This window comes from Vidua chalybeata, chromosome 16 (genome assembly GCF_026979565.1).
Source record: "Vidua chalybeata isolate OUT-0048 chromosome 16, bVidCha1 merged haplotype, whole genome shotgun sequence".
NCBI lineage: Eukaryota > Metazoa > Chordata > Aves > Passeriformes > Viduidae > Vidua > Vidua chalybeata.
Genome location: NC_071545.1, coordinates 8,612,938 through 8,638,183, shown reverse-complemented (window position 1 = coordinate 8,638,183; position 25,246 = coordinate 8,612,938). Strand labels below are relative to the sequence as shown.

The window sequence follows — 25,246 nt, the reverse complement described above, 5'->3', positions numbered from 1 at the left end:
CCGGAGCGCGGGAAGCGCCTGAGGGCGGGCGGAGCTCGCAGAGAGCACAGGAACGCACTTCTCGTTCGAGAGTCAGAGTTTATTGTGCAGAATGCGGTAAGTAAAAAGCGAGACCCGTGAAAGTGAAACAAAGTACAAAAATAAATAGACTTCTGTAATGGTATCACAATTCCACACAAAATAAAAAGATAAATATGTATAAATACAAAACAGCAAGTACAAAACCAAATTCTGGCACTTGCCAAGAGAAAGGCCTCATGACAGGAAAAAAAAAAAAAAAAAGCAAAAAAGACCCTTGTGCTATAATGCTTTATTACACACTGGAAACTTGCTTGAAGAACAAGAGGTTTAGATGTGAAACCCTAAAAGAAGGGAAACATTCATTTCTACTAACACACTAAACCTATCTGTGCATCAACATATTGCCTATGCTAATAATAAATACAGTACATAAAACATCCATTAAAAGCATCAATCTTTAGTGCTGCTATATCAACAGCACCTTCTGTCATCTGTGACACAGGTTACTCTTGTCACTGTAAATTCTTCCCCTCTTGAGCTGTTTTCCACTCCTGAGGAAAGCTGGGAACTAAAACACAGCTTTGTTGCCCACCAGGTGAGCAGGAAACTTGCCTGGGGCATTTTCTGTACTACAGCTCCGATTTTAAAGCACCACAGCATTTGTATGAAGGAGGCAGGTCTTCCACTGGTGTAAACTCTTCTATTTACACCATCAGGGGAGCCCCTGGCCCCAGGCTTTCAAACAAACCCAGCAGTGTCATTCCTCGAGGTGCTGGGGCAGTGCTTTTGCCATTTTGCAAGCATGCAGTTTGGGTAACTTAGTGCCTGGCATAACACACCTGTTCTGAACAGCATCACGAGCTGCAGAGGACAGACCTGGTGGCAGACAAAAGCCACAGGCTGGTGCCACAGCCAAGCCAATCCACTCACCACTGCCCATGAAATAACTGCCCTCATCCCATTATTAATGTTCCTCTTTCATGCTATTTACCACAATTAAATTTTCAGTTCGTCTTTCTTCTCTTACGTTCATGTCAACACATTACAAAGCCTCCAAAGTTTAGTGTGTTGTACTATATTGACACTGGGAAAGTAACAAAATATAACCTAATTTACATTCTGGCAGTCAGTTCTCTACTGCAAAGATTACACAGCCGAGCTTTTCTCTCTAGAACTTTGTTAATATCATGTCTCAAGTTCATTAAAAGAAGGTGGAGAATGATGCTCTCCTCAAGTTGATGGATAATATCCATCAGTTGGAAGACTAAGGTAGAATATGACCATGATCTTTTAATGTTAGATATTCATAAATATGAAAGTGTTGGGATTTGGTAAGGATTCCCCAGCTGCAGAAATCATTACTTCAGTACAAGGGCCTGTTAGATCACACAGCAGAAGATAAACTGCTCAGTAAAACTGCCACTGTCACCAATTAAATGTAACATATTTGAATTACTATTACAGACTGAAATAACTATTTAAGTCTGAAATGGTAAAACAGTTTTTAAAACCTTACCTTCTGAAGTTTTTGTAGAACATACACATGTCCATGTTGGACAGATTTTGTTTCCGTAAGAAAATGGAGTAGACAGCAGGGCAATAAAAACCCAGGGCTCTTTCAGTAGAGTGGTTTGATCTGCCACACATATAAATGCACATTTTTGCTTTGATCACTGTAAGTATGTCCATCAGCCCAGCATTTGTGAATTTGGACCACATCTGTCCAGCTCAGCAGAAATGCAAAACATTTGGTTCCAGGCCTTTAGTACTGCAATTGAACTAATCTCATTCCTACAGAAAAGTACATTCAGAACAGCTTCTGACAAATTCACTGACTTGAAAGCTCACTTTTGTTTAAATTAAGTTTGGGGTTCTTTTTTCACATTTAGCTGCCTTAACTTTATGGTATGAAACTAAATATATACCCATGTCTTACTTATGGTGGCACTCACACACAAAAATTGCAATTTAAGTAATGCAAAAAGCGTATGTCAGACACTAGAATTAGGAAGTGTGGAAAAGTCACAAATTACCTTCATGTTGCCCCGTGCTGGTCTTTAAATAAACAAGATTATGAATCTTTTCTATATTAATACTATTCTGTACACAAGTTCTAACATGCAATTTTCTCACAAGCATTAGAGCTTCAAAGTAGCTTCAATATGATTGTGTTAATGTGTCATCTGAAAATGACAAAGTAGGTTTGTGATGTCTAAATATACATCTGTGTAAAGAAGATGCAATATTAAAAATCAGTGCTGACAAAGCCATCATTAAAACATAGCCATTTTATCCCAGTGAATGTTGTCTTCTTAAATTATCACAACATTTGGCTTCTTTCTTTGGGTTCTTCCTGCATATGCTCCTAAAAGTAAGTAGAAACATTACCATATTACAATTAATAATAATGGTTTTTGAAAAAGGATTATCCAACAAAAATAGCTGAAAAAAATCAGGACACTTTTTTTTAAAGCAGTAATACGCATTCAGTGACTACTTTTAAAATGACAGTTTTCATAATGGTACACCACAAAAGCCTTATGAAAACTACCTATAGGTTTAAAAGTAATGACATTTTATAGTATTGCCTTACTTGATAACTATTCTATCTTCTTTTCTGCTATTCTAAAACAACTACAACCACAACTTACAAATTTTTAAAAGAACTATTGCATAACCAAGAAAGATGAAATGGCTGATTAAGTTTAACTATGCCATGTATTACTTTTAAACAAATTATCAATTAAAATATTATACAAGTTGGATACTTAACATAACTCCTTCCTTTTGTCAGATTAATTAAAACAAGAGACAGCTGCAGGCTCCCATAAGTCAATAAGACAACCAGAATTAGAGGTGCAGTATGAAAATCATCAGGCAGAGCCCTTATAAAAGGAAGGATGCTTAAGTAAAAAAAAAAGTAATAAATAAACAAACAAGTCATTCCAGAGGGAACAAGTATATACAAACATATATTTAAAAATCCATATTATACTATGCATAGCACAAGAATCTTCCAGTAATGAGGGTTCAGCACTGCAGGCTGCTAAGAAGTAGCACAACTCAGCATTCTTTAGGTTCAAGCAGTTATCAAGAAAGTGCAGCAGTGTGAGCAAACATTTACACAAGCAGTGAAAACCATATCACAGGGTGCAGAGCAGTGGGAATGGAAGACAGCCACGGAAGAGAAATGACTACCAGGCAGTAAATGAAGGTGACAAAGGAAGTGCCAGTCCTTTCTGGGCTCTTTGGTTACTCTTGGTCAGGGCTGCAGTGGTTACTTACAGGTGTCCCAGGACCACGATCAGCAGAGGCCAAAGCAGCTTTGGGAATGCCCAGAGCCCTCACATCTCAGCAGGCTCCCACTACACAAAAGGCCCTGCCCTCCCCAGTGCTGTGCTCTTCAGGTCACCTGGGATCTTGTAGGACAGACAAGCAGGCTGACAGACACAGCCCTTTTTTAGTGATTAACACTACCCCTTGACTCACTCAAGTGTCCTACAAGTTATATAAAAATGTCACACAACTAACAGGACATTGCAGTAATAGCATATGAGTATGCAAAAATCCCACAGCAATCTAGACTAAGGAGTTGCAGAAGGCCAATTTGAATAAAAACAGTGACAGTTCTGAAAACAATTATCACCCATCCTTTTCCAGTGGCAAGGGGCAATCACATGAGGCCTCTCTCCTGGGACAAAGGACAGACCTGCTACTCACACACAGCAGGTCTGAGGCTTCCTGAAGTGCTGGCCTGAAAGCCAACACACTTCACAGCCCCCTCTACCTCAGATGGGCAACCTGTGCCCTTGGCTTGGCCCAGAGCTGCCACCACCCAGATATTCTGTGTGCCTCCTGCCCTCTATATCCTTTCCACAGGAAAGGAAACTGGGCAGAGGAGATGAATAGGTCTTGTTGTAGGAGTAACCTGATCTCAACCACCTTCTGTCTAACACAATCAGAGCTCATTAAATTCCCTGGCTGGCCCCACTTGCAAGCTATTGATGGAATATCTTGGCCTGAATTAAACTAATTGAATTAAAAAAAATACTGATTATGAGTCTGTACTTTTCTCTTAAGCACAGAACTTTGGATTCAAGGAGTAAAACCACCGAAATCTTAGTTTAGGATTGCTACTTGATTCCTAAACAAAATGTCTTCTTGCAAGAAATAGAACAATCACTCTGAGCAGTATTAAAGCTGCAAAGCACTTTGCATATAAAATTTAAAACAACAATCAGGAGAACAAAAGAAAAAATGTTGGACAAGTATGTTATTTTCTTCTGAGGGTTTGTCTCATATTGAAGTTGAATGTATTTATAATAACTGTATCTTACTAGCCCTCTTTCCCTTTTTGCCCCTTTAATAAGCACAATTTAATTGGTAGTCAGGAAAGAACGAAGAAAAGAGATTAAATCAACACCCTATTTAACATACTGCCAGACTTCACTATTCACATTTCATGCATATATAAAGGAGCCATATTCTATTTAAATATATTTAAATTAAGTTCTTTCATTGCAAAATTATGCAGATTGCTTCTTTCATGTCTATATAATAACTTCAGAATGCATTTCTATTCATTTAGTACAAGAAGTCTAACCTATTTCTGAAGGAGCACACAGAGGTGTTGGTATTGCACCACAGGAACGTGTGATGTCCAAGCTCTACATGAGGTTACACTGAGCAACCAGAACTAACCAGCATAACACTGGTTAGCCACATCTGCCTGAAGTTCCAAGAAGGCCACTGCAGAAAGCATTCAGTGACTTTCCAGATACGTGACAAAGAGCAACAAGGCAAAGAGAAATTTGGAGATATATCCCAAAGGATTTTTTTCATTGCCAAGTATGACCTGTCACAACTTTGGTAATTATGACTAAGATGAACCCAGGGACTTCCTCAGCAGAGCAGCACACGCTGCCAACACAGAAGAGTGCTGAATGCTTAATTGCATGTCTGGTTCCAGACACAATGTCAACACCACTGTGTTCATTATGAGCTCTGTGTGAACTACATGAGTTTGGGAATGGGACCCAAACCTCGAATCAGTGCCAGACCTGACCCTGACACCACCCTAACACTACTACTCTTTTACAACCTCTGTAATACTGTAACTGGTAGAGGTTTTGATTGTTTTGTTGTCCCTGTTCTTCAGCATGCTCCTTTACTAGTCAGTAGCAAACTTGCAGATGAACACTTGCCTTAATGGCTACCTCTGGTTGCTAAAATTATATTATTGACTTTATTTTCTGCTTTATATTTCAGGAAGATTATCTATTATCTTTGTTAATTTTTCTGCGGAGTCACTGAATCCAACCAAACAACTGCCTGGTTCTACTTTGGTGATGACAGCACTGCCAAGAGAACTAAGTACAGAAAAATAAATGAACACACTGTTGTGATCTCATCACCTGCCTTTTATCTCGTCCTCTGATACTGCAGTGTTATCTGTGTTTATGCTTACTGCCTCACTATACATCCTTCTGTGGCCACTTCTTTTGACTTCACAATGTAGCATCTGGGGAAAACATCCCATTTAAACAGTGTAAAACACACTCAGATACTCTCTGCTAGCATTGCTCTCGGGCAGCAATAAATAAGCATTTCTCTTAAAGGAAAGGTTTGATCCTTAACACATACAGATTATTTAAAGCATTGTGGAAAACAGTTTAAATCCTAATTTCCCTTATTAAGCCCCAAAATTCCAAATTTTATACTTGACTTGTGGAACTCTCCTTTAAGAACGAAGTGTAATTCCAATCTTAAATAGTTTTAAAGCCTATCAACCACTTTACCTTTTGATAAATCTAGGTTTATCACTTAAGAAATTTAAAATGTAATTAAAAAATAGAAATTGTGTAAGACCATTCATAGTGATTTATTAGAGTTTCAGCACTATTATCAAAGCTTTTATATAAAATGTAACCAATCAGTAATCTCTGTATGGTAGCACAGAAATACTCCACTCTTAAACTTGGGTCATTAAGACTTAAACATGCTGTAAGATGCTACAGGAATATATATATATATAAATAAAATGTTAGGACTGTATGATGAGTGAACACCCTCTGAGGAATCTGAAATTGTCCTTGCTGTCCTTTCAATACACTCCATGCTCAAGATGTGTGCACAGAACTAAGAATCAAATGACATGAAGGTTCCAATCCAAGTCTATTTTGACTGCTAGCAATTTCTCAACAGTTCCGGTGAATGTGTCTGACAACCTTGTTTACAACTGGGCATCTGGTGAGTGAAAGCAATGAGCTGTGCAGCACATTCTATATACTATGTTTATAGAATTTGAAAGTGGATGATTCAGTTACCAGCGCAGGTTTGTTTGAAGAGATAGGTTAGACTTAAGGCATAGCAAAGCAGGTGCACAAGGAAAAGAAAACAATATATTGCCAATTTACTTTTTCTAGATAGTAGTAACTTATTTACTATAAGATCCAAGCACCAATTTTCTACACACCTGAAACAGCCTTGTTAAGCACTCTGCTCCCTGAGGCCTTCCTTCTATTTTGCTCAACCCCATTCAATGAGGTCTTAGGGGTACTAATTAAATATAAAACAGTTAATAAGTCATTTGCAACAAACTTGAAAGGCTATATACAAAAATATAGACACTACCAAAATGTGTTTGGCATGAAAACATTTTTACAATGTCCCACAGAGCCTCTTCCTGAGCACCAGTACAGTTCCTATTGATATTATTATGGCTTACATAGATACATTCAGTAGGAGAACATCTCCCCATGAACAGATTGAAAAACTCTATTCAAGAAACTGATTTAGTTTAGATACCATGGCATTACAGTCTACAATATTTCATTAAGTGGAAGCAACGCTTCATGGAATGAATGTTACGAATAGAAATGTTGGAACAGTGTAAATGAAGACAATACACAAGAGGATGACAACAATAAATATTTTCCTGTAGTATAAAGTAAAACAAAGCTTCATCACTCTCTCAAAATACTGAGAAGTAATTATTTTTACTCTGAATAACAGCTGTACAGTTATGTGTACACATTATGTGTATGTTATGTGTAAACATTATTCATCAATCACTGTTCTTGCACTTTGCATTTAGTTTCATCTTTAGGCTAGAAACATGCTGTGCTCTTACCCTTGTCTGCAAAGCAGTCTATGAACTGGAGCATTCTGTACTTGGTTTGGTTGAAGTATGCTGTTAAAACACAAACTTTTATTAGTGCTTTTTCCCTTTAAAAAAAGTCTCTCAAGAAATACCAAATTATGCATCATCTTTCACATAACAAACTTCAGAAAGTCTAACATGTTTTGTAATGCAAATGACATGTAGGCAAACTGGCTGGAATTAAAATTCCACAACAGGATTACCACTTCCACTATTTAAAATAAAGCATACAGATAGATGTCCCTCAACAGTGCCTTGGCTTCCCAGTCATTGATGAGAACACACAGGAAAAAGGGCTGAATTGCTTACAGTAGTCCTTGAAGGCTGAACTGTATGAGTAGACAGCGTGTCTTCAAAGCTTTTGGGTAAACCTGGGATAAAAACTGTTTTTAAGGGATGCCAGGTATCTGACTTTTAATAGGAGATAAATGTGCAGACAGGCCTCATAAGAGAGCAGCTGTTATCTGCCTGAACAACATGTACTGAACACTGTAACTTCTGTGATCTGAGCAATCATACATTCAAGGAACAAAATTTTCCTCACACTAGAAAGCCACTACTTTTCTGACAGCTTTTCTAAAGATAAGCATTATCTATAATTCCACTGCAAAGTAAAGGGTATTAGGAAAAGTAGTAGTGCCAAACTGAAGTTTAATAGTGCAGCTCAGAGAAAAACCTTAAACCTGAGCACCAAGATTTAAAGCCATAAATAAATAACTTGTTGTTAACTTGTTAAATTGTAAGACAGTTTCTTAAATGCATTTTAATACAAGTAACCATCACCTACCGGTTTTGAGGAGTTTTTTGTTTCATTATTATTTTTTTACTTGGTATTCCCATTTCTGAAGCCCTGGAGAAACAAAAGTATGAAACATATTTCAATTAGCAAATCATCATCTGGGTCTTGAACAGAAACACCCAGAGAAAGCCTACAAGAAGAACTACACCGACCTGTAATACTGCAAGAGCAGTCCTACAGATTACCACTTCTTTACTCAGGAGCAAGTGTCACAAGTGGCCACCATGTTGCAAGATAAAGCCTGCTACCATTCCCCAGAAAAACTTTGCCAGACAAACTCTGTTAAGTGTCCCTATTGCTAGGCACTTTAGATAGATAAAATCACTTGGGGCACTTTTTACGGTTTGCAAAATCAACCATAAACTAAGTATCCACCACTGCATCATAGTGTAAATGCATAACTTAGAACAAACATTTTGCTCCTTACAAACAAGGAGACTCTTAAAAGTTAAGAGCAAAATACAATTAGCAAGACAATTAACAACCTGGACAGGTTTTTATTCGTTCTTCCTAGCAGATATGTCAGTTTGCAAAGAAATTGTTATTCCACAAACTTCTTCTCATTATTTCCTATGCCTCCTACTCCTCCTCTTGTACCCCTTCCCTTCCACCAACTCTCCCAGGGAGAGCTGCACATACTTCATGTACTTTTTCCTGTCCAGAGATTTCTGTGTAGCTGTTGAAAGTGTCACTCGCTCTCTTGGGCTCTTTACTTTATCCTAAAAAAAAACAGGATACAGAAGAAAGTTACCTACAAAAGCATAATTCAAAATTTAGATTTAAGAAGCATTGTACATGGTGAGGAAAAATCTCTTAAAAGCAAAATGACTCAGTACTTAAAGTCCTGAATTACATTCCCTGAAGATAACACACCATTTGCCTGAGCATCTTCTCTTTACGAACTTCACGATCGTGACGCAGAATATTCATTCTCTCCGACACGTCCATTGTGAAAAAGATGTCATGGATGTCATACAGAGCAGCTCGCAGCTGGAAAGAATCATTAAAATGTTCATTAAATAATCAAGTTTACATGCCCATAGGTTTTGAACATCAAGCTCTTTTTGCTTTTAATCTAAACGAAACACTTCATAATTTTGAAAACCTTTTTTTGAAATCAATTAATTTTGTATCGAGCAAAAAAATTAAATCTTCTCTTCTTTAAACGTTTTACTCTAAACAAAGCCACTCTCAAGGTCTCATGTATTTATGTTACAAAAGCAGAATAGCTAGGAAAGACAAAAATAAGGTTTAAATTGTGTCACCTGAGCCATTACTCTTTCATGAAGGGATGCATCTTGTGCTGACACATTTCCTCTTTTCAATGGAGCTTCAGACTGAAAATTTTTTATGAACTCCAGAGTATCCTGGGAAAGATGGGAAAATAAGAGTAAGCACCAGGCATAACCATTCATAACAAAACAATCATTACAAACAGTACACACAGCAAACAGTTTCTTTGTTTGACTTGGACCTTGTGACTCTAAGCAATGCAACACTCAAACAAGTTCATGTGCAGCCCCAAAATCTTCCGAGAACAGAAAATGCAGGATTTCATCTGTCAATGGAAGGCAGAAACAAAAACAAACAGGAGAAGAAGCTGCCTATTACAAAAAAAAAAAAAAAAAAAAAAAAAAGCTGATCTTACTTTTACAGTTTGCTTAAGATGTTTCAGTTTTTCTGTCTGCAGGAGTCTACGAGTGAGAAATCCCTTTGCCACTGCTGTGATCTTGTCGAACTTCATTTGTATCTCTGGACTGAAAACCTTAAAAAAGTTAAAAACTTTCTATTAAAAAGCAAGAATTATTAATTATTTATCAAATAACATCCATGAAGTGACCTAAGTTTCCAAGTAAGGAAAAAGCTGTTGATAAAGCTTTGACTGGGCTCAAAGTACCCACTATAATTTAGCAGAAGCAATATATTGCTATGTGATTATTTTGCATATATGAATAAGAAAAATAACCTACACAGCTCTCTTATGCAAGCAAAGTTGACACAGGAACAGATACTAAAATTTTCTGTTACCAGTGCCTTACAAAAACATGAGGGCCTTTTAAGATAAAAATAAATCTGTCTTTTCCCTTACCTGAATCCACCTAGTTTTGATCCTATTACTTGGCCTGCATACTGAGGTCTTTATAACTCCACTTCCTGATGGTCCCCAGAGATAGAACGAAGTTTCACTTGTTGAAGAAAAGGTGTTGGGTGTTGTATGAGCAAAACCTGCACAGAAAGCAGAACACACAGTTCAACACACACTTCTGCCCATGACGTAATGCCTGTGTCTGTGGATACACTCAGCTCGAGGGTCACAGCTTTGTCTACAAGGTCAATTCTAGGCAAGGAGCAAGCTGAATATTTCTGATTGATTTCCATGCAAAATTTGCTAAACAAAAGACAGAACAGGACACCTCTCATAATGTTCTGGAACAGGTGAGAGGTGTTTCATCAGCTTGCAGTTAGGAACCCCTGGCAGAGCCCCTCAAAACCTTCTACACAAGTGTGACCACCTGGCCCACTGCTGTGCAGCTACATGGCACAGGATAATCCTTCTGGGACATAATGCAAATCCACATCCTCATCCTTGATCAAAGGAGGCTATTCTTAGCTTGTTTTCCTTGGATGTGCCCTAAAACAGTTACATAACAAATGCAGTACATGGAACTGTTCAAGGATGGCTGAACCTCTGCTAAATGCCAGTGACACAAAGATGCAGCAGACTTTGTTTCACAAATGCTGCCCCCAGCTGAGGCAGCAGCCCTAGGGCAGAACAGCGCACTTATCCACACAGTGGGACACCTGGTACAGTCAAGCACTGTAGAACAAATTATATCACAATACTTGATCTATATTCTTCTCTCCCGGTTTTACCAATGCTAGTGGAGTTTGTGTTATGGACTGTCTCCAACTGAGACTGCACACTTTCCAGCAAGCCACTTTCACTTTTTTTCCTCCACTCCAACTCCATCCTGCTGTTAATATTCACTTTGGAAATTTCTATTTCCGTTGTAGTAACCTTCTCTCCTTTTGAATTTCTCTTCTGCTCTTCCAGTTCCTATGAAAGGAAGATTCAATCATGAGACTATTTTTCTAACTCTGCAAAGCAACAGAATATACACTCAAACCCAACTGCTTCCTGACAGACTTCCATACAACACAAAACCTTTGCTTAGAATTTTTCCTGTTGACCTTACCTTCAATTCCTCCTGTTCTCTCTCTCGTTCAGCTATCAGAATCGACAGTTGTTGTGCATGCTGTTTTTCAAGTCTCTTTTTCACTTCTTCAAAGGTCAGCACATTAGTTTTTAAAATATCTTTTGAGAAAATAAATAAAAAAGAATCAAATATTAAATACCCTCTATACGGTCTTTGCCAGAGACATCCATCCTTTATCAGAGGTAATTTGCATCATCAGTAAAAAGTAAAAAAGATGCCTTTGATATCAGGTTTCCTTGATATCAAGTTCCCATTATGTATTGCACAGAACCCCATCATTTACTAGTCGGTCAAAATATCTGCACATGCATATTTGTAAACTAAACTTGTGGATGGAACAGCAGTAACACCAAAAGCCTACATTAAAATAGGGACATGGAAAATACAGCTCTAAGAATTGTTACACTTGCTGGAGTGAATTAACATTATTTATGCCACTTCAGCATCATTTAGTAGAGACACACGTAGACATAACATAGTCTTGAATTTGAAGAAAATATCTATATGGTTTTCCTTTAATTTGGGCTATCTTTAATGGGCTATCTTTTCTTTTAGCAGTCTTATTTAGACCTTGTGGCATAAAACAATTGTCTTAGTAAAACTAAATTCCAGTTTCTAGATTGAAATGGGAAATCAGTATTTGTGGAGTCAAATTAAATTAGAGAAATGAGGATTCTGAAAAGAAACACCAATAACTAATGACCACTGGGGATTTTCTGAAAGATTTATAAACTGAAAAGTAACCCTCAAGGGTTTTTTTGGAAATCTTTTACCTTTTGCCGTATTTTCAAGGACTGCATTCTTGGTAATGTAAACTGATCCCACAGGATATTTCTGTTCTTGCAACCACTGCTTCTCTTGTTCTTCCACTCCACCTCTGAGACCACAGGAACTGTTTTCTTTTTGGCAGTAGTCAGTGTCCAAATCAAGTCTACGTTTTACCTTTGCAAAATTTTCTGGGAACTGCTCATTTGCTGAGGAAACATTTGGAGTATTATCCGGCTGCTGTTGCACATTCTTGCTCTGCATTAGTAGTGGAGATGGACTTTCCACATCATAAGATTTATTGAGTTCCATTGGAGAATTACATTTAGTGTTTTCTGCCAAAGTAGCTGGTTTCATTTCACTCACAGCCAGGATCCTCTGTGTCACTGCAGACTGACTGATGGCAAAGGGCTCACTCACTTTTGGAGGTGCCATACTAGTAGTGCTCTCTGCTTTATATGGCCCTCTGCTGTCCATCACCACCGGTCCTTCCACCACAGCCGACACTGTTCCTCTGCTCTCAAAGAGCCCAAAGGAATGGCGCTTTGGTTTGCCAACCCCCAACCCATCACAAGGGCCTGAAGAATTCCTGCTGACACCAGGAACTCTGCCAGGGCAGACCGTAGTGAAGTCCACCATGAACTTTGGCACCGATTCAGACACATTGTTTTTGTCAGCAATATCTTGCATGATTAAATCCATTGTTCTACCCTTGCCTTTAGGACTTAACTCGTAAGCATTCACAGGGTTGTTTATAATGATGTGTCCCATGGATAAAGGTCTTGGGCGCCGTCGGTGCATTTTAGGGCTCATGCTTGGCTCTGGGCTTGGCAATTTGGCATAAGAGCCTGCGAGGCTCCTGACAATGCTACTGTCATGCTCAAACATAGAATTCTTTTTCAATTCCTCATCTGAATCAGAATCCACCAAAGGGGGTGTTCCAACTCTCATAGGTATGTCTACTTTAGAAAAACTGGATAAAGTGGACATACTTGTGTTATTTGTATGAGTAGAGGCACTGTGGAGAAGGGTATTTGATTTATTAAGACTGGGTTTATCAAGTGTCTGAGCAGTGCAACTCCTGCCTGTAAGCTTTGCCCTCTCTTTCCCAGAGTCAGTTGTTTTAACACCGTCATTTTCCTTATCCGAATTACTTTCACTCGTACTCCTCTTTGAATTGCTTTTTGAGGGACGCTTGCTCTGCTCTTTCTCTATGTACTCCCTAGACTTCTTTATCAGGTTCTGAAGACTCATTACACATGGATCTTGGACATCCTCATCTGATGGTGACCCCACTCGTCCCTCCTGCTTCTGCAGAGCATGAGATGGGAGCTTGGTACACACCTTGTCAGGAGATGCAGCCCTCGGACACGGCGCATCTTCCAAGAAGCGACTCTCACTTGCCTTTGAAGAAACATTTTCTTCTGCTGCTTTAACTACTTCTGTCACATTTGATGTCACTTGCCCAGCAGTACCTGATGGTCTAAGTTCCGATGTCTTTTCCAGGTCCATGGAACTCTGCCTTTCAGGAGTACATGCTGAACTGATATCTGATAGAGCTGTGAAGTAAGTCAAAGCCTTTGAATCCAAATCAGGGCAAGAACTCTCAGCCTTTGATGTGTCCACATCACTCATACTAGATCCTTTCTTCATCTGCAAATTAAAATTTTAAAAAATGACAGATTTTCAATGAAATCTCATAATCTCAGATTCCTGCAAACTTCACTTGAACTTAAAAAAAAAAAATTAAAAACCAACTTTATTTAAGTGAGAATTACAGGTTACTTCCAGCCAGCATTTGTTTAAAAGGATTTTCACACTACAATTATCCTATGAGCTGTGTCTCAGTTATCAAAAGGACACATTAAAAAAAAAAAAAAAAAAAAAAAAAAAAAAAAAAAACAAATTTACATTATTGTTGTATTGAACATACTTTCCTGGTCTGCTGGTCAAACCCCAAGCCAGCTGACTGTTGCCACACACACTCAGTAAACAATGAAAACTACAAAGTGTTGTTTGCCACCTTGGTAACTCAACAAACTCAGTATTAACTATTTAAGCAACAGTTTAATCTAAAGGCTGTATTACAGCTGTTCCAAAGACACACAATAACTCCTTGATTAGATGTACATAGTAGTCTTTTAAATTAAAACCTCTACTAAATTAATCATTGAAGCAGCAAAGGAAAAAAATAGTTGCAGTAAAATTTTAAAGCACACAACAGAATTTCAAGTTGTTGTGAAAGTAATTTTAATTCTGTAATCATGAAGCTGAATATAGATTATTTTATGATTAAGCTATAAGCTTGCAAATAAAGCAGCTCTAACACAGAGGAGCTGCTCAGTTGTTTTAACAATCTAGTTGTTTCCAACACTCTTACAAAAGAGGCAGTGAGCTCTGTCTTTTGCATACAGCAAAACAAGCAGTGAAAAGCAAGTCCCATGCACTACAATGAGTATCAGCAAATGATCAATTATCAGGACACACAGCATGAAATACTAGCAAATGCTGGTTCTGGACAGTTAGCTGCTATTCATTCCATGTTTATCTTGGGGAACACTTAAAACCCAACACTTTCTCAAAATGTCTATAAGCAGTGATTTTCTTTAAATCTATGAGGCAGCTTTGGACTAACACTACCTGGACATTTTTGACAATCTCCTGAACACGAGTCAATAAAGCTTTTTTCCGGGACTCCTGTTTCCTGCTCTCCAGCTCCAGGGCTTTCTCCTTATACTGCTGTATTTCCTTTTTCTTTTCAAGGCTAAGCTGGAAAACAGAGTGTAAGAAATATGGTTTATATCACTAAATGCAAATTTCAATGCAGAATTGCAGAAATAAATTCAGGAAAAAAAAAACAGAACAAAACAATTAGAAGAACAGAAAACGCCTGAAATTTTGTGCACATGTTAAATACCAGCTTCTTCTCAACCAATTTTTTCAGGGAAGGTGTACAAAATGCCTTCTTGGCACACATGCAAATGAACATGAATTTAAAACACCATTTATAAAATTTTCCATGAACATTACATGCTATAGTATCAATCTGACACAGGATTCAGAGATTTTTTCTAAAAACCCTTACAACATCCATGCATTTGTAAATGATGAATGTGACAATATAGCCACAATTTATATCTGTATCATGACTTTTGGACATTGCTGTAAGAGACTCTCCCATTTCTTCCCATCACTGAAACAAGGAAGTCAGCTGAAGTATTGCAGGAACTACCAACAATCTTCAGCTTAGCTCTGTTTGCATTAGCACAGAATGACTTAACATAATTGATGAGCCTGTTGAATACATTAGAGGAAGATTCAAATACATGCAAAAAGAATTTCCTTAAAGCTTTCTAACTATCTTTGTATTTCTTATTCACATTTTTTACACCATTAAAATAACTCACATGTTCAATATTTGAAATGTTAATATGATTTTACATGAAGCCCAGCAGTAACATTATTGAAAACAATCAACATTTGTGCTCCCCTTAGGAAGATAACTTCTAAAAAAATTAAAGGGAATGTAGTCAGTGTGAAGGGGGTGAAAAAGTATATTTAACCCCTTATTTTGTAAAATTAAGGCTAGGAATGCTCAGAATACACTAAGCAGGTCAGATGACAGCTCTCACAGACATCTTCACTAGAATCATTACATGTGCACATCAAAGCCAGTGCCAATAGCACAGTTAGCACACCAGGGAGGAAAAGGAATAAAAAAAGGCCTTACCAGAGGGGAAAGCACAGGAACTCCATAGAATTGAATGAGGGAGATATTTTTGTTCTGAACAGTCAAAGAGGTTTTTCCTTTTATTGCCTCTTCTTGGATTCTGGAAAGATGCTTCCTACAGAATATTTCATAGTCCTCCATCTTCATGTTATCTAAGCTGCAAAGAATAATAACATTACTCTTCCATGTACTTCCAAGACATTGAAGGGAAAAACAACATCACCACTAATTCTGTCTCTCTATGTTTTGGGAAGCAAATTCTACATTAGAAAACTGAATTAAGTGTCTCTTCTTCCTATCGATAACAAAGCCTGCAAAATTCTTCTTTATTTTCCCCTATGAAAGGAGAATCTGCATATATGATCAAAAATGATGATCACAAGCACACAGAGAAGAAAGGAAGCATTGAGAAAATCAGGATTTACAAAACTGTACCTGCTATAGATCATTTCTATCAAAGACTAAACCTTTGAGATCTTCCACAACAAGACAGATCCTATCAACTGTTACAAAAACCCCAAAACCCAGCCCAAATAAAAGTGCAGCCCAATTTGATTTAAAAAAAAAAAAAAAAAAAAAAAAAAAAAAAAAAAAAAAGCCTTTACATGTTTAGGGAGCTGAGAGGAATTCGTGTCTCACTCCCGTGAGCCTCTGTCTCTATACATCCCTGTATGAACAGACGCCAATACATACACCACAGAAAAAAAATCCAAATTGCAGCCTTGTACCCTTAAAAGCGGCCAAATACCTGAAACATGTGTCACTGCCCGTCCCCACCGGAGCGAGCCCGCAGCGCCGGGCAGGGCCTGACAACGCTTTGTTCCCTGGCACGCCGCTTCGGCCGATTCCTGCCCGCCCGCTCCGGGGCACCGAGCCCGCCCCGGGCTGGGGCCGACGCCTCCCCTGCCCTGGGCCCCGGCGCTCCCCCCACGGGCCCCGGCACGGCCCCGGGCCCGTCCAACGGCTCGGTACCTGCGCGGGGCGGCTCCCGGCAACCGCCGCCACAACGGCCGGGCCACCGCACTACGGGCCCCAGCGCGCCCCGCGCCGCCCCGCCCCGCGCCGCTCCGCCCCGCCGCCTCCCGCGCTGCCCAGAGCGACGGACGCGCTCCCGGGGCGGCTGTCAGCGGCTCCGCACGCAGCGGCGGACAGCTCGGCCGCGGCTAGGCGAGCGCCCAGCAAAGGCAGCCCCAGCTCAGCGAGATGAGAGGCGCTGGAGCGCCATCCCGGTGCTCCGATTTCCAGCCAGTTCCACCCACAGCTCTCCCAGACGAGTTCCCCTGTTAGCACGCGTGTAATCTGTTCTGCTTCATCCCATTACATATCACACGGCTGTGCAGTCCTTGTGTAGTCAGGACCACGAATGTGCCGCCGCGGGTATCAGTTTCAGCGAGCACGCTGTGATTCTTATCACATAAGAGATAAACATGCGCACCTGTTCCCATGCTCTGTGAGGACCGCATCCACCAGGACAGAATCCATGAGGACATCACCAGACATCCTATCCCTCCCGCCCAGCCACCAGCCAGCTGCTGGTCTAGCCAGTCCAGCAGCAGGTAACACTCACCTGTCAGGCAGGTCAGGTGGAAGGAAAATCCACACTTGTTTGCCAGGCATAATTAATTTAAATATATGGAAGCATCTAATTCCCAGCATTTAGAGTTGTTAAAGCTGTCATTCTTGTCTCAAAAAACAAGTTCGTCATCTGTTACTTCTTCAGTGATCATTGAGGGGATTTACTTTTTTTAAATTTCATCCTTAATCTTAACAAATGCTGTTGTTTATCAAAAGGTTTTCTAAATACATTAGACATCTAATTAGACAGTCCATTATTTCTTGTGCATCTGCATACATATCTCTGATTTTTCTTCAGCTACACCTGGCAGAAACACAAAACCACTGACAGAGTATCTGAGATGCTCAGAAGCAACTAGGACACTATGTGACAAATCTTCATCTCAGCAATTAAAAAAAAAAAAAAAAAACTAAACTGAACAAAAAAAAAAAAAAAACCCACAGCCGTTCAGAACATGGTATTGTGCCTGTTCTACCTCTAGCTGGTCACTGGAAAGTTAGTTGCTTCCAGTCCTTCCCACAGATACAGACACGAAAAGAGGGTCAAACCCCGCACTTACGTTAACACAAACTGCTAGTTCCTCCTTCTAGACTAAACATGCCCAGGTTCCCCAGCCTTCACTTCGCCGGTTGTTGTCGCGCCTTGTTGCCCATCTCTCTGGGTTCTTGGCGGATGTTCACAGCGGTATCAGGGGGCCGGAGCCGCGCTCCCTGTCCCGCAGCAGCCGCCTCTGGCCGGGCAGGAGGCGCCGCCTGCTCCTCCCACGGCTCCTGGGCCTGGCCTGTGGGCAGGCACGACTGCACAGGCAGCTACATAAAACACACTATATATAACGCTGTGTAAAACAAACCCAGCAATCAGTTGGAAAATAATCACTATGGATGTTATGTTTCTAATTAGCTAGCTGGCATAGCTGCAGAAAGCCCTCAACACTCCATACACCCGGGTGTTCTGCGACTCCCCGGACAGTGCTACCTTTCCTTCCATTAGCGCCCTTTACTTTCATCCGCACCATGTTCCATCAGGAACAGCCCCATTTCCCTCAGTGTTCCATCAGGAACAGCCCCTGTTTCCCTCAGTGCCCCGTGTTCCACCAGACAGCCCCATTTCCCTCAGTGTTCCATCAGGAACAGCCCCCGTTTCCCTCAGTGCCCCGTGTTCCACCAGACAGCCCCATTTCCCTCAGTGATCCATCAGGCACACGCCGCCTCCCGCCTGCCCCTCCCGGCGTTACCTGAGGAGGAGCCTGTGGCCCGAGCCCGCCCTCCACGCGGCCGGCGGGCGCCGGGCGGACACTGCGGGCGCTGATTGGCTGCTGCGGCACACAGCCGGGCGCTGATTGGCTGCTGCGGCACACAGCCGAGCGTTGATTGGCTGGTGGCGCCGCCGTCGCCGTTGGCGTTAGGAGAGGCGGCGGCCGCGGTTCCGGCAGACACCGACCGTGACCGTGACCCCGGCCCCGGCCCCGGCCCCGGCCCCGGCCCCGCCATGCTGTGCCACGGGGAGGGCCTGCTGAGCTCCCTGACGGCTCTGATGGCGCTGGCGCTGGCGCTGAGCCGCAGCCCGGCGCTGGCCTGCCTGCTGCCGGCCGGGCTCTACCTGGCGCTGCACCTCTTGGCCCTGGAGCCCGCGGCGCCCCAGAGCGCGCAGCGCGTCCTGCGGCCCCGCGGCGCCGCCGCCCGCATCGCGCACCGCGGCGGCGCGCACGACGCGCCCGAGAACACGCTGGGGGCCATCCGACAGGTCAGCACGGGCCCCGGGCTGGCGGGGCACGGGATCCGCCGGGGGACCTGCTGGGTTGTGTCTGATAGTCCGCCCTTCCAGCAGCAAGCCGTCCTGGCCGTGAGGAACTCGGGCCGTTCTTCCCGTAGCTGCTGGAAGCTGTGTGGGCGGTTGATCCTTCATCCCAAAGGGAACTTCAGATCTGAATCTTGTGGGAGCTGTTATAGCCTTGGTGCTGATGGACATATTAACAGTGCAGCGATAATGAAATACTGTTATTTTGTTGATGTAGCAACAGCACACAGAGAACGGACAGCAAGTCAGGAACAGGTTGTTTGTTTTTTTAAACCTTGAAGATCTGTGATGAAAATCCACATTTAGGGGAAAATCTGGTACCAGAAGTTCACTGTGGGCAGCCCTGCCATACCTTACTGCTGCCTCATCTGCAAGGCACCAAGGCACAGCCAGGGTCCACAGTCTCTTTCTGAGCATTTGAAATCGTGATTATCAGTCTCTGGAATGCAGTGTTCCTGTGAGGTAGAGACGTTGCTGCTCTGAGGATCTCTTACCTTTGTGTGAGACAGGATTCTTAGTCCTATACACACGTATGTATACGTCCTATACACACGTATGTATAGTTAATTCTGAAATTCGGAAGCTGCAGTCCTTAGGTAGCAGACACCTGGAAGTAACCTCTGTACCCGGTGTTTGTCCCTTTTCCCAGGAGGGCATTTGTCCTTCAGAGCAGTTAGTGTTGTTAGCACTTCACTCAGGTGTTTTTCTGAAGAGTTCTTGAGAAAGATCCAGGGCAGGAACAGGGTGTATGAAATGTTCTAAGGTAGCCTGGCTACTTCTTGCTCTGTTTTAAGGCCATTCCTCAGAGAGGAGCAGGGATTTGCCATCCATCTACTGCTTGGAATACACGTGGTAACAGCGTTGACTGAGTGTTAAAGTGTAGATGTTTGCTTCTCTTATCTTTTAGAAAATAACATAAGGACTCCAGGGTTATTAGATCAGAAGGAGAGAGCAGGATTCTTTTCTGCATTTTTATCCTGAAAGTTCCAATCCCAAGACTGAGGCAGAATCATTATGGTTTCAGCTGTAAAATAGATCAGATGGTTCCATTGATTTTTGAATGCTCAACAGTGACTTGGATAAAACCTGCTTTTTTCTGCAGATGAAGACTACTGAAAAGTACATTAATGTTTTATTATTTTTTACCAAAATACAAGCTAATTATAGCTGTACCTGTGTCAGATCTATAAAGCTGTCTCTTCTGTTGTGTATGTGATTTTTTAAATTCTTTTTAAGGCAGCTGAGAATGGAGCAACAGGTGTGGAGCTGGATCTTGAATTTAGTGCAGATGGTGTCCCCATTCTCATGCACGATGACACAGTCGAAAGGACAACTGATGGGGCTGGGAGACTGCGGGACCTGACTTTTGAGGAAATCAGGAAGCTTAATCCATCTGCAAAACACAGGCTACGGTAAATGAACTGCTCTGAAATTACACTTTTGACAGTGGGAAAATGATTCTAGATTAACAAAATTATTGATTTGATCCATCACTGTTCGCCGCACATCACTGATGACATTTTTTAATTTAAAACTTAGTCCTATATTTTACTTCTAATTTGATTTTAGAGGCATATGAGACTATATCTCCTTACTCATCAGTAGACTAGGAACAGTGAACACAGTCAAAATAAACAGGCTTTTAAGGACAAAATCCACAGGTGTCTAATGTGAAACAGGTCAATATCTACATAAGCTTGTCCTAAATACACTGCAGGACACTGAAGGTGCTAGGATCTTCATGATATGTCAGAATTGGCTAGAGGAATTACTCTTCTAAGATTAATTTTATTCACATGTATTTCTTGACTGATTGTGTTTTGGGGATTCTATACATCAAGTTTATACTGTTAAAGAGGAGCTAGACAGATTTTGGATGGCCTCACTGTGACCCAGGCTGATTATGTCCTTCCTAGGGGTATGCAGGGGAAAATATTTTTATACATTACTAAGAATTTGATAACAATGTTATATACATGTAATATATGTATATAATGTAATAATACATATAATATAATAATATAACATATACATATACGTATATAATATATAATGTAATATACATTACTAAGAATTTGATAACAATGTTATATACATGTAATATATGTACATAATGTAATAATACATATATTATAATAATATAACATATACATATACGTATATAATATATAATGTAATATACATTACTAAGAATTTGATAACAATGCAACTTCTGCAGTATCATAAGTGAGTCCATTTCAGAGGAAGAACTCGTAGTGTGCACTCCTGAGACACTGCATTAGGGAATTCCAGAGCTGCAGAGGTGCCTCCTGTGAGTGTGTGGCACAAGGAGTATCTTCCCTGTCTCACTGGAAAGGTGATCACCTGGGCCACGCACGGGAATTTCCACAGGCAGTGACTGCTGAGCAGCTGCTGTTCACTGTCAGGAATGGATGAACTGTCACCCCATCAGGAATGATTTACTGCTGGGTGAAGCTGCTTCTGCTGAATCCTCAGCTTGTCTTGCCTGTTCTGCCAGGATCTGCATTTCTAGCTCAGGGCTGGGAAGTGCAGTAGGAGCAGGAGGAAGGCAGCACTTGGGACTGAAAGCTTATTTGTGGGAGTTGGGGAAGGAGGTGAAGAACTGGGGTTGGTGTTTCGGGGTGGGACACGGGGCCAGTGAGCGCTGGATCCCCCTTCCAGTTCCAGTGCAGCAGCAAACTGTGTTGGAATCAGCCCTGTGTGGTTGGCAATATGCAGGCCCATGTATGTGCACATGTGTGTTGACTGCATTCCAAGGAGTTCTCTGTTTCTACAGGAGCCAGTTCCAAGGTGAAAAGGTGCCAACTCTGAGAGAAGCTGTTGTGGAGTCTATGCATCACAATCTTACAATCTACTTCGATGTCAAAGGCCATGCAAATCAGGTACTGCTCACTGCATGACACCTCCCCTCACCCCTTCTTTGGGTTTCTGACCTGCTGTTGTGTTGGTCTCAGACTGGTTGGTCCCTGTGGTACAGTCCCTTCTTCAACATGAGCAAGCCCAGGTCTGCTGCTTGTGTCACCCAGAGTTGTCCTGGGAAGCTGCAGCTTAAAACTGGCACAAGGCTTGTGCAAGTGTTGCACTCAGCTCCATGCACTGCTGTGAACCAGAGCAAAGGGAATTCCCTGCTGTGCTGAGGGGAGTCAGAACCTCATCTTCAGCCTCCAACAAGGGATCTATAATTTGCATTACTGAAGCAGATGCAAATGATCCATCACTAACATTTTATATAAATTAATTTTTTCTTTAGCCTAGCAAAATATAGGAATAAATAATTTTCCTCTTCAACTTAAGCTTCAGTAGTACTAAAAAATTACATCCACAACATATTTACGGGTATTTCAAACACAGAGAATCCTACTAATTATTGTAAATAGAGTAATGAACAGAAATTCTTTTGTTAAAAACCAAAATATCATTTCTGTGTTAATGCTATAAACAAGATGCTGTTTTTCTTCTTCTCTTTTTCTATTTCAATCTGGCAACACAGCAGGGAAGTGTTTTTAAGATTGTTGTAAAATGACTTTGCAGTGTAAATTAAATATGAGTGTGTGTATAACATCTCTGTGTGTCTCTAACTGCAGGCAGTTGATGCCCTGAAACAACTCTACCAGGAATTTCCACAGCTGTATAACAGCAGCATTGTCTGTTCTTTCATGCCAGATGTCGTTTATAAGGTGATGTTTCCTAAAAGTTTGTTGGGTTTTTTTTTTGTTGTTTTTTTTTTTTAGTCCTGTCTGGAAATTTCAGTATGGTATTAACCTCCCAGTTCCAGGTTACTTTTTGGCTGTTCAAATGCCTAAGGCTTTTATAAACAAATGAAGCTTAATGCATAATCTTAATAGATCACTTTACTCATTAGATGCAAATAGGAATCTACAGCAATTCCCTCCTTTTTGAAAGCAGTGCAGACAAATGTGCTTTGCTCTTCTAGCTGGTGTCTGGCCAGGTATCTGTGTGCAAAGTTCCTGCTAAATAAACCTTTTATATTCTAGATTACTCCCAAAACTCTATCCTCATTCTTGTTGCCAACTCTGTTTACTTTTTTTTCCATTATATACATTGCATGACTGCTATGTAATTTCTTTAACATAAGTGCTGGTGCTTATTCAGTATGATTTGGAGAAAAATACCCTATAAAATATAAACATCTTTCTAAAATAGTTACAAAAGGATCTGGAGGGGAAGGGCAGAAGGATTCTGGTAGAGTTGTAAATGCAAGCTAGGACTTTGTATCTAATCCCTCAAAAATTGTATTTAATGCTACTGGGCTTTTGGATGAATTACAGTCTTTTCTCCTTGGTCCTCCAGATGAGACAAGCTGACAGAAATGTTGTGACAGCACTGACACACAGGCCCTGGCAGCTGAGTCACCTGGGAGATGGGACACCCCGATTCAGTGCCTTCTGGAAGCATTTCTTGTACATGGTGATGGATGTCATTCTGGACTGGAGCCTACACAGTTTCTTGTGGCGATTATGTGGGGTTTCAGCTTTCCTCATACAGAAAAATTTTGTTTCTCAGTAAGTGTTGAAGCTTGCTCATATATCAGGAGATACTCTCTTCTGTTAGTATATAGTGTGGAATTAACACAGTATGTGCTTATCAAAATGTTACATTTAGTGTTGATGAGGTGTCTTGATAATTTCTTTACTCCGTGCTGTTTTATGATTTAAGCCTCTATCTTTTTTATCTGAATTTTTACCTTCAGTTAGAACCTACATTTAATCTCAAAGAGAAAAAGTATTTGTTGCTTTTGCCTGTTTACAATAAGAAAACACAAAAAGATGATGTTGCAGAACGTGACACACTGTTGTTCCTTGATGCGATGCTGATGAAAGACCAAAACTCAGCTGTAGCCTCAGCACTGTCTGCCTTAACTCTGTGCAGTGTCAGGCTCCTCTCAGGGTGTCTCTGTTCCTTGCAGGGACTATGTGAGGCACTGGTCTTCCAGAGGAATTCGAGTGGTTGCCTGGACAGTGAACACGTTTGCAGAGAAAAGCTACTACGAAAGTGTCCTTGACTGCAGCTACATCACCGACAGCCTGGTGGAGGACTGTGAGCTCCACTACTGACCCAGCCCGAGCACACTGCCCTCCTGGCATCCACCAGTGCTGATGGACTGCTGAGGAGAGCTCTGGGAAAGGCAGAGCAGCACTTGGCTTCTGCCTGTGGTCACATCTCAAATGCAGGAACCTTCTGGTGCAGCCACAGAGTCTGAGGAAATCACTGTAATGTGAAAGAATCAGATTTGCCAACCACCTTGTCTGTGCAGGTGGCTTTGTAATTCTCTGGCTATTCCTTAGCTTTGTTTAAATTTTGGTTCTAAATTTTGGTGTCATCAATTTTGGTGTCAAAATTTCAAATTGTAATAACTTGATGCTAGTAATTTTAACAGCATGTTCTACAAGTGTTTATTAATTTGAGGTTGATTTATAGCACCTTAAAATAATTTACATTACTGTTCTTAAAACAGAAACTGGAAATAACAGTACAATGGTGCCAAAATAGAAGATGAGTATATTTCCCTGCCCTGTGTGGAAAGATGGCTGTGCTGAATCCTGTTGAGGAAGAAAAAGCCAACTTTCCATATGTGATGTGATGTGAAGGTTATGAGAATTAACAAATAAAACTTGAGTAGCTTCTTATCTTCCAGACCTTGTAAGAGAACCAAGGGAGGATAGGAAATTGTTTCTTCTAATGAAGAAAAAACACAGCACATGAATGTATTTATTTTTAAGATAAAGCTATATATTGAGTGCTGGTAAGCAGTAGAACAAATGGAGCTGAAATGTCTTTTTAGTTTGCCTTTGGTTGCATGATTGAAGGGCACTCAGAGGGATATGGAAACTGTAATCCAGATTTAACTTGAACTCCAAAGAGTCTGCAGTTACAATAAACAAGTCTTTGACAATTCATCAGAAAGTGTTCTTTATCAGCTGTGCAGGGCATTTGTAGAAAATGTCGAAATTAGTGCAGATTGTCCCAGTTAGGGTAAATCCAAACTCCTGGAATACCACAGATTCATGCTATGACCTGCTGGGGTGAGATGGATTTTTTGTTTGTATCCTGAGCTCTGTCCAGGCACAAAGCAGCACAGAGGAGCCTCTGCCATTTGTTCATTCACCCCCCTGCACTGCAGAAGCAGCAATCTCAG

General features: G+C 40.9%; 3 protein-coding genes and 1 long non-coding RNA gene across 9 annotated transcripts in view; 2 read left to right on the top strand and 2 right to left on the bottom strand.

The window, feature by feature from the left end:
* Positions 1-2,193, bottom strand: part of VPS35L (VPS35 endosomal protein sorting factor like) — a 48,789-nt gene extending 46,596 nt beyond the window's left edge. The window contains exon 1 of the mRNA XM_053957082.1: positions 1,538-2,193. Coding sequence (XP_053813057.1) covers positions 1,538-1,740 — 203 coding nt within the window. The 5' untranslated portion in view covers positions 1,741-2,193. The remainder of the gene's footprint in view (positions 1-1,537) is intronic.
* LOC128795940 (uncharacterized) lies at positions 8-5,431 on the top strand. Of its 2 annotated transcripts, none has more exons than XR_008433670.1 (3): positions 8-96; positions 4,610-4,869; positions 5,290-5,431. It is a non-coding gene; the product is annotated as an uncharacterized LOC128795940 (long non-coding RNA). The 2 variants fall into 2 exon arrangements; XR_008433671.1 differs by having other exon boundaries at positions 4,610-4,890.
* CCP110 (centriolar coiled-coil protein 110) lies at positions 2,292-18,171 on the bottom strand. Of its 4 annotated transcripts, none has more exons than XM_053957076.1 (15): positions 17,831-18,171; positions 15,696-15,852; positions 14,606-14,734; positions 11,974-13,618; positions 11,180-11,298; positions 10,857-11,040; positions 10,072-10,208; positions 9,631-9,747; positions 9,248-9,349; positions 8,856-8,972; positions 8,622-8,701; positions 7,971-8,033; positions 7,154-7,213; positions 6,497-6,579; positions 2,292-2,386 (listed from the first exon to the last, which is right to left on the bottom strand). In XM_053957076.1, exons 2-15 carry the CDS (start codon positions 15,840-15,842, stop codon positions 2,334-2,336), a joined length of 3,036 nt encoding a protein of 1,011 aa, XP_053813051.1. In that variant the 5' UTR covers positions 15,843-15,852; positions 17,831-18,171; the 3' UTR covers positions 2,292-2,333. The 4 variants fall into 4 exon arrangements, with proteins under 4 accessions (XP_053813051.1, XP_053813050.1, XP_053813053.1 ...); XM_053957075.1 differs by lacking the exon at positions 17,831-18,171 and adding an exon at positions 16,444-16,639; XM_053957077.1 differs by lacking the exons at positions 2,292-2,386; positions 17,831-18,171 and adding exons at positions 5,441-5,542; positions 16,444-16,639.
* Positions 18,172-18,667: 496 nt separating this feature from the next.
* GDE1 (glycerophosphodiester phosphodiesterase 1) lies at positions 18,668-25,007 on the top strand. 2 transcript variants are annotated; one of them, XM_053957512.1, is made up of 6 exons: positions 18,668-19,014; positions 20,305-20,480; positions 21,866-21,971; positions 22,674-22,766; positions 23,401-23,612; positions 24,017-25,007. In XM_053957512.1, exons 1-6 carry the CDS (start codon positions 18,760-18,762, stop codon positions 24,162-24,164), a joined length of 990 nt encoding a protein of 329 aa, XP_053813487.1. In that variant the 5' UTR covers positions 18,668-18,759; the 3' UTR covers positions 24,165-25,007. The 2 variants fall into 2 exon arrangements, with proteins under 2 accessions (XP_053813487.1, XP_053813488.1); XM_053957513.1 differs by lacking the exon at positions 18,668-19,014 and adding an exon at positions 19,222-19,323.
* The last annotated feature ends 239 nt before the right edge of the window (positions 25,008-25,246 follow it).